This window comes from Hoplias malabaricus, chromosome 18 (assembly GCF_029633855.1).
Source record: "Hoplias malabaricus isolate fHopMal1 chromosome 18, fHopMal1.hap1, whole genome shotgun sequence".
Lineage (NCBI taxonomy): Eukaryota > Metazoa > Chordata > Actinopteri > Characiformes > Erythrinidae > Hoplias > Hoplias malabaricus.
The window spans coordinates 7433086-7442431 of NC_089817.1; the positions used below are offsets into that span (position 1 = coordinate 7433086).

The following is a 9346-nucleotide window of genomic DNA, read 5'->3' on the forward strand; positions in this document are numbered from 1 at the left end:
CCAATTAAACACTTTCTTGTAAGGGGCGGGGCTACACTTAAATAGAACCTAAATCCGGTCTTCACCATATTCACGATCAATTTACTATCAGCGCTATGTTTCTGCAATTATCTCTCAGCTCCGCAGAACATACAGGAACACTTTGTATTTCTGCAGTAGCAGATTGTTGTCGATGTGTTGTAGTCGAATGTTCTGGACAATTGCAATGCTGGTGTTATTTGGGTAGTGGATATTTAATTGGTGGACTATTCTCAGTCCATCAGTGATCCTGAGGAGTTTAAAAACTCCAGCAACCCTGTGTCTGAGCCACACTTACCAGACAAATATAGAGAATGGGAATAGTTCACCAACAAAATTGTCCACTATCCAATAAATACAGGCTCTGTTGTGGCATTATTTAGTTGGTAGACTGTTCTCAGTTGACAACCACAGCAGCCCTGTTGTGCCTGATCCACACTTAGCAGAACAATATACAGAATGAGAATGATCAGTCACCCAAATAATACCTGTTCTTGGTCCTGACCATTGAAAACAGAGTGAAAGGGGCAAGCAAAAGTGAAAGGGGCAAGAGCCAACAATGATCTACAGTCTGTAACGGAAGAACTATATATGGTCAGTGGAACTGAGAGAATGGACAGTGATGATCGAAACAAGGAGATGGACATAACTATGTAGATCATTAATGAACACCTTCTATTCTCAAACAGTATATTGTATGAGAAATACAAAGCCACACCAACAATAACTATTGAGTGAAAAATGTAATGGTGCCATGACCTTTCCAGTCACTAAATAGGGAGTAGGGTGCAAGTAATTATGGGGCATTTCTTTTGGACCATTCACCATGCAATTTGTGAAGGTCAGTTGCTGGCTTTAAATGATGTAGTAAACTAAAAGTCAACAAAAAATGGAGATACATGTTTTTCTTTGGACAGCAATGATATTTTATTATTCGTTTTTTTACAACCACATTTGAGTAAAACATTGCCCCAAAACACATAACACCGTCTTAAAAAGCCTTCATATCATCACTTTGTTTATTTAATGGGCTTTTGTTAAACAAACTGTTTATAAATATTCAGTGTTATTTTTGCCTATATATGTGAGTGATTACTTCACAAAATATATGGTACTTTTTATTTTAAATGCTGAAAAGAATACAACTGTGCTTTCTTTCATATGATGATGGTCACTCTTTCATACTGGTCACTCTGGGCCCTCTAGTAGTGTTTCTCCAGATGCAGTTGTGTCCAGGCTTTGACTGTAGTGTGGAACAGAAACCTGAGGACTGTGACCAGCTGGGGTTTGGAGAGTTTCATGTAAATCCTGACCGGTGAAATGGTTTTTCAGGTTTGTCTGAAAATAACAAGAAACAATTTAAGGAATACTATCTACTTAGTGAACTAGGAACTTATTAATGATCTTAAAGCATTTAATACTGGAACCAGATTTATTTAATTCAATAACTAAAAAACTCTTAATACACTTTTAGTAAGAAGAGACAAAATGAAAACTACTCAGGGAACCACAGGTGAAAATAATGCTTCTATTGAGGGACTATAGTGCCGCCTGCAGGACAATGCTGAACTATCCAGCTTTGAAAACAGCAACATATACAGTTCATGTTTTCTCTGAAATTCTAAACCTTGGACTAAAGCTGAGATAGATTAGAGACTCACAGACACTACGTTATATTTAGATATACACTGATTAGCCATAACATTAAAATCACTTCCTTGTTTCTTCATTCATTGTCAATGTCATCAGCTACACTGACCATACCGGTGCACTTCATTGTTCTACAATTGTCCATTTGTTGTGTTAGGCTCTTTAACTCTGTTATTCTCAGTATTGCAGTGAAACTGATGTTTTGACAGTGTGTGTTTTGCTGGTATGACTGTATTAGACAGAGCAGCTGCCACTGAGGTGGCACTGTAGGGGCCCTGACCATTGAAGACCAGGGAGAAAGGGGCTGACAATTTATGTAGTGCAACAGATGGACTAAAATCTGTAACTGTAAAAATACAAAGTGCACTTAAATAGTAAGTAGAGTTAGTAAATTTGACACTGAGTGTACAAAAAAGGACGTCAGCTTATGTGATTCAGTTGCAGGAACCTGAGTTTTTGACCCATGATTGCAAACAATAACTCACTACATTTTAAATTGAAGATTAAAAACACACCACAGGAGGGTATTTGTAGAGTGTAGCAGTGTAAATGCTGATTGGAACAGCACTCTGCAACTCTGCATCTCTTGCATTCACAATCCTTAGGTACAATTCTGCACTGTCCAGCTTGAGGAGAAAAAAAAAATATGTCACAAGTCAATGCTGAAATAAATATTAAATAATAAGCCTTTAAATTAAATAAATATTAATAATGAGCCTAATACATAACATGGTACATTTTTCAGTGACAGACTCATCCAGCATATGCTATTCAATGATTTTATACAGTACACAAACTACCCGTACTATGATGGGAAGTAAATCGTGTGCAGAATTAATGTAATTTTTTTTCTTTTGCATAAACCTGAGGAACAGCATTGACTTCTGCCATTGTCATTGTGGGTTTTGCTGGAAGGATTCGGATGGGTATTTTCCATCTTCCACTAATGATGTGATTGTGTCTATCAAAGATGTTCTGCTTCGCCCAGCCTCTGGGAACAAGATGGGTCACTTCCTGATCATAGAGGCCATATCCTCCTGAAACCTGCACCTGCATCACCAGAGAAACTGAGGGAGCAGGCTGGACCCTGAGAGAGGTCCAGCATCATGGTCAGTCACTATTTTTATTTTCAAAATGTTTAATGTACACCACAATATTTTGACACACAGAAACATAAGGTACTGCATAAAATCCAAGAACTGTTTGTGTGGAGACATACAGGGGTTAAACAATGAAACTGAAATATCTGTCATTTTAGTTGTGGGAGGTTTCATGGCTAAATTGGAGCAGCCTGGTGGCCAATCTTCATTAATTGCACATTGCATCAGTAAGACCATGTGCATCCAATGGTTCAAACACTGTGTCCTGAAGGCGGTGCCGTGTATCAGGACGACAATGCACCAATACACACAGCAAGACTGGTAAAAGATTGGTTTGATGAACATGAAAGTGAAGTTGAACATCCATGGCCTGCACAGTCACCAGATCTAAATATTATTGAGCCACTTTGGGGTGTTTTGGAGGAGCGAGTCAGGAAACGTTTTCCTCCACCAGCATCACGTAGAGACCTGGCCACTATCCTGCAAGAAGAATGGCTTAAAATCCCTCTGACCACTGTGCAGGACTTGCATATGTCATTCCCAAGACGAACTGACACTGTAATGGCCGCAAAAGGAGGCCCTACACCATACTAATAAATTATTGTGGTCTAAAACCAGGTGTTTCACTTTCATTGTCCCACCCATGCAGTTGTTCAGTAAGTTGGAAAGTACTGACCATATCATCAACATCCACAACATGCTTAAAAAATAGCAATAGCAATTTGCAATTGATGAATTAATCTGAAATGTTCTGCAGTTTTATATTAATTATTTTAAATATGTACTTATTAGTATATTACAATACATTTATACCTTCTAATCCAACCAGTAAGATGTTATTTGAAAATGTTCATTTTATATTAAACCACTTATAATAGCAGTGTACATGTGGCATATGCTTACTCTGGTATGGTCTGCTTAAAGGCAAGGATAGCCATTTGTCCCTGACTGCAGTGAGTGGGTTGTGTGGATGAGCTGTGTGGCTCACAGTGAACTGGGGGCAACACAGAAGGGCTGCCCAGACACTGCTCTCCACTAAACAACTCCACCATGAGACGACACACTTGGAATGAGGGACTCAAGCCCAGGAGGAAGTCATAAAACACCACAAATCCTGCTCTAAAACAGAGAAATAGAACATGCTGAATAGATTAATTCAAGTTTATTTCGCTAGTGAGCATTGTTACTCATGTAAAATGAAGCAGTTGTGGTTGTGTATAATATACAAATAGACAAAACTACTCACAAAATTCATATATGTTAGCTACATTAGCCACAGACTTAAGACTTCAGACAACATTTATTCCTTGGCTTATAAACATTTGTGGAAAACCATAAAAATAAACATAATACTAACACTGGATCATAGGAAGCAGGACCCAAGTCCTCTGATCTTTCAGTAGGAATTTTTTTGAGGAGTAGTGTCTGTGATGTGGGTTCCTCCTATAACATTCAAAAGATTATTACAGCAGATTGCTATAGAAAATGTCAAATGTTTTGGAGAAAAAAAACACTGCACAACTGTAAAGCCTATAGGCTAATATAAAAGTCTAGTGCATAGCTAAAATAGTAGTAGCTGCCATTTTGAAGCCTATATTTTGTCACAGAGTGTAATAAGCCCCATAAAATGTACAGGGGTTGGACAATGAAAGTGAAACACCTGGTTTTAGACCACAGTAATTTATTAGTATGGTGTAGGGCCTCCTTTTGCGGCCAATACAGCGTCAATTCATCTTGGGAATGACATATACAAGTCCTGCACAGTGGTCAGAAGGATTTTAAGCCATTCTTCTTGCAGGATAGTGGCCAGGTCTCTACGTGATGCTGGTGGAGGAAAACGTTTCCTGACTCGCTCCTCCAAAACACCCCAAAGTGGCTCAATAATATTTAGATCTGGTGACTGTGCAGGCCATGGGAGATGTTCAACTTCACTTTCATGTTCATCAAACCAATCTTTCACCAGTCTTGCTGTGTGTATTGGTGCATTGTCGTCCTGATACACGGCATCGCCTTCAGGACACAATGTTTGAACCATTGGATGCACATGGTCTTACTGGTGCAATGTGCAATGAATGAAGATTGGCCACCAGGCTGCTCCAATTTAGCCATGAAACCTCCCACACTAAAATGACAGATATTTCAGTTTCATTGTTTCTAACCCCTGTATTTGAGATGACTTGACATGTGAGGAAAATGTGTAAAAACTTAGGATTGCAGTTATTTCTTTAGGTGCCTGTAAATAATGGTAGTGAAAATAAAGCAGCAGCATGACCTGACTGATTATGACCTGAAATTATATTACTTCAAATTGGCCAATAAATATATACTGAGTAAAATTGTGTAGGGTTGGTCCAACCTTTCTGTTCCTGATCAGCCTCCTCAGACGATTAATCTCAAGCTCATGCTTTAACAGATCAATGTCCATCTTCATACTGCTCATCTCCTCTTCACTAGGCCAAACTAATAAAGACAAATTCAAAACCCTCTTTAGCACAAGGGTGAGTAAACAGGGTAGGGCAGAATTGGTTTAAATCCTACCATTTGTAGTTGTCCAGGTGGCTGCAGATCTTCCCTTTTTTAACTGCAGTCTCATGATTTCCTCTTCCAGGCACTGATTCTCCAGCTCTGTGGATATGAGCTCTTTGCTGAAGTCATTCCATTTGCTCTTTGGCTCTGTGATGTAGAAAACAAACAAAAAAATCTCTCGAGTGAAACTGTAACAGAATTGCAATACTTAAGTAAATCTAAGTAAAAATACAGTGCAATATTTATATTGTAAGAAACAAATCACAGCTTCATTAAAAACACTTATCAACAAAATGAAGGAGAAAGGATTTAAACTTTTATTTCATTTCTAAAGGTCTATTTGACACAATTTGAAAGGTTGCTCTCATGAAAGTTATGAGATTGTGATATGGATAAAAAAGTACTTGGCCCAGGTTTTGTCCTCTCAGTGTGAGCTGTCTTGGACAGAGGCTCTTTCCCAGGAAACATTTCCACTCTGAGGGCTTCATTTAACAAGTCCTGCAGCTGAGCCAATATCTGAGGATCTGTCCCACCATTCTGGAGGTAGGAGGCATGAAGAGTACTGTGGAAGATTTGATCAGATTACATGGGTGCATTTAGATAAAATTCCTGTTCAATTCACAAGTCTGCTCCCTTCAGAGGTCATGTGAAGTCAGAAAAGAGAATCAGATGAATTTATGACTAATCCTCAAGTCCACAAACACATTACCTGATTTCTGAGGTAAGGACGCCACTACCATAAACAGGTTGGAAGATTTGTGTTACTCTTTCTGTACTCTCAGGTTTGTGCTGGGGAGGGTGGGTTTTTTGGAGAAATTCCTGCCTACAAAAAAATAGTTGGGCATGTTACTGATGGAAGTTTAAAGTAGCACTATGTAAGTTTCTGGATTTGGAGATATTTCTGGTAGTAACACATAATGGCAACTAATTTGCAGACGAACACTTTGATAAAATCAGACACGTGCCACTGAAGAGATAAATGTACCAAACTGGGATTACTGTCTCAATGTAAGTGAACAAGGGCCTTACAACAGCATGCGGATCTAACGTTAAGACTCTATAACAAGAACTGATATACACTACTTATACAGCTAAATCTGTGACATTTGACAGAGATTGAAAAGCTGCTAAATGAATCACACTGACAATTTAAATGTAAAGCACCTCAAGAAAAATGCTAGTAACTCACTCATTTATTTAAGTACATACTCACTCAGTGAGGTATTATGCCACACATGGCACTATTTCTCATGTACTCACATTTAGGGACTGCTTCACAAGGTGGTACTATTGTTTTTGCCTCAAAACCAATTTGTGTCCCTGTTACTGAATTATTTTACCCAGTCAGTTTTATTTTTCCTCTGTGAAGAATAAGTACGTAACGACAGTTTTCATTTTCTCAGAGAACATGGTAAGCGGAAAGATCATACTGTTGCTCTTAGAATAAAACCTCCAAATTACAGAGGCAACAGTGACAGTATGTAAGCTGGTTGGGAGAGAAATGGCCGAGAGCCCTCCGTGTGGAGAAAATCATAGATAATATATAATTATTTTTATTTTTCCATTTTTTAGAACTATACACTGCTTAACAGACATAATAATATCCTAATTTGAATTGCCCTGGAAATACTTAAAAGGAAATTCCTTCCAATCCATTAGAGGTAGTTAGTGTAGGCTCAGTGGGATTGTGCTGTAGGTGATTCAAGAGTGTCTCCAGTAATGTGGCGTTTCTCTGCTCCTGCTCATTCAGCTCTAACAGCATGTTTTCCAGTTGAGCCATTTTCCAGTTATGTGAGTCCAGTTCCTGTTGATTAATCTCTGCAATCAGTAAAGAAATAAATGTTGCCATTTATTATGACACGTACTGCATTAGTAGTTCCTACTGAAACCAAATGGCATGTGCTTTTATAGGCTTTAAATGGGTACAAGACGTTGGGATCACTCGTTTATCACTGCTTATGTGTAGCCAGCCAGTCAGACTTAATTATCAAGTGACTGTGTAAATAGTTTTTTTTTGGCAACCATGCTTTGTCTAACTGCAGACGACCTGTTATTTCTATTAAGACCTGAATGTGTAGAAAGATTGTATTATTACCTGTTTTTTGGTTGCTTGGTTGTTTGCTCTCGTTCACCCGTGATACTTGGTGCCTACGAATCTCAGACAGATCTTGATTGTGTGATCTGCCTGCAGTCTGTGTAAAATAAATTACACAAATCTTTATCAGGTTCGCTTGCAATTTGGGCCTGTGATGGCAAGCAACTACAAAGGCAGAAGTTGTAAAAGATTTGTGGGGATGTTTGTGTGATTCCTACTGGTTCACTCTTGTTTATTTGTAGCTGGTCCTGAGCTGTTTGGCTGAAATTCTGCTGTCTGATTTGGGCCACTTCATTAGTCTTCTCCTGTTGTTGTCTGCGGCGAGGTTCCCTTATCCTGTAATTCTGTACAAAGTTCTTGCACTCAGTATAGATATGACAAATACAACATGCATAAATGCAAAACAGTGAGTGTGGTGCAGGTTTGACAATTCATATGGAAAAGACACGCTGTATTCATTATGGGATACATATCAACAGCTTGTTTGAAGCTCTTGTAAGTGCAGTTGAAATGTCAAGGCACATCTGTCTGTGTTATGATACAAAATATCTGCTCTCACACAAAGTTATGCATATTAAACATCCCACAGTTCTTCAGGCAATCAGGCATAGGACACTTTATAGGAACAGTACCAGGTTCTGAGGGAAATCAGAGTCTTCTGTGTGATCTGCTCCAATACAAAACTTCTCCTTGTGCTTCATAAGAAAATTTGATGATCTGAAAATCATGTTACACGTAGAACAAACAAATGAATCCATGAATCCAACTTAATAAACAAAGAGAATTCTGTTCGTGGTTTAGCCAGAGTGCAGTCCACTGTGTGTTTTGAGCTGCTATTGACAACCACTACACAGAATATACGCACCACAGCGCCACCAGGAGCCGTTCAAATAAAAATCATTTTATTTAAAATCATGATAAACCAGATACTGTTCTGAAATTAACCAGTTGGCTGTTCTCGCCCCCTGTTGAGTATTTGGATAGTATGTCTGAACAGAGCTTGTTAACATGAGAAAGGCATGAAGTCTTGATAGTGATAAGGAGATTGTACAAATGTAATGTAAATGTGTATTTACACAAATTATGTTAATTTAAAAATATATTAAAAAGAGTAATAAATATTAAAATATGCCCATCTGTATGATTTTAATAATCCATTTCTACACCAGACAAATATAGTCCTTTCTGGCACCCCTGGTCAAATTACTTTTTTAAACAATATTAGAAGACAGGCGAATTAAATTTGATTAGTTTATGTTTTTTCCCCCCAATAAGCCGGATATATGAGTCAGCAAGAGCTGAGGACTATCCCTCAGCTCTCACCGTTATTTGGTTAACTGCAATCCCACTTAACCGAGAATTTTTCAGTTAGCCAGAAACTTAGACCCAAAGCTGACGACTGTTAACGGTAAAATCCCTCGTCGTTTTCTGTTGGACGAATTTGGGCTTTAATTATCTGGCTAAACTGAGAAATCCTGCTTTGTCGAATACTTCTCAGTGGTTTACGTTTGAATAGAGTTGTACATTCCTTTCTGGCACTCACTAAAAACGTGTAGCCTAGAGGGAAATCATCATGTCTAACACAAGGGCTTACATGCCGATATGAAGGATATCGGACTATATTTTACTGGAGGTTATGTATTTACTAGAGATTTATTGGAGATTGAAAGCATTAGGCAGAGGTTGAGTGAGCTGCTCAAATGAAGTACTATTTAATTATTCTTTGTTGAATGGCGGATGAATACACTCGTTGTTTTGATGTAGCAGTTTACAGCTTTTTGTTTTTTTCCTCCGTTCATCGATGTTATGATGTGACGGCCGCGTCGACAAACCACAGCCATCGGCTTGGAATCCAAACGTCACCGAGCGAGTGACGAGCCCCAGTGGCCAATCAGATTTACGAGCCTTTTTGCTTAATTAATACTTGCAACGTCTGACGCCAAACTGGAGCCAATGG

The 9346-nt window shown here is 38.6% G+C and overlaps 1 protein-coding gene across 1 annotated transcript; it reads right to left on the minus strand.

Annotated features, from left to right (window-relative positions):
- Nucleotides 1–992: 992 nt before the first annotated feature.
- Nucleotides 993–8147, minus strand: LOC136675160 (coiled-coil domain-containing protein 17-like). Its single transcript, XM_066651586.1, has 13 exons — nt 8022–8147; nt 7608–7733; nt 7390–7486; nt 6938–7112; nt 6004–6117; nt 5699–5856; nt 5307–5441; nt 5125–5228; nt 4126–4211; nt 3672–3887; nt 2533–2755; nt 2184–2294; nt 993–1356 (listed from the first exon to the last, which is right to left on the minus strand). Exons 1-13 carry the CDS (start codon nt 8145–8147, stop codon nt 1207–1209), a joined length of 1821 nt encoding a protein of 606 aa, XP_066507683.1. The 3' UTR covers nt 993–1206.
- Nucleotides 8148–9346: the final 1199 nt, after the last annotated feature.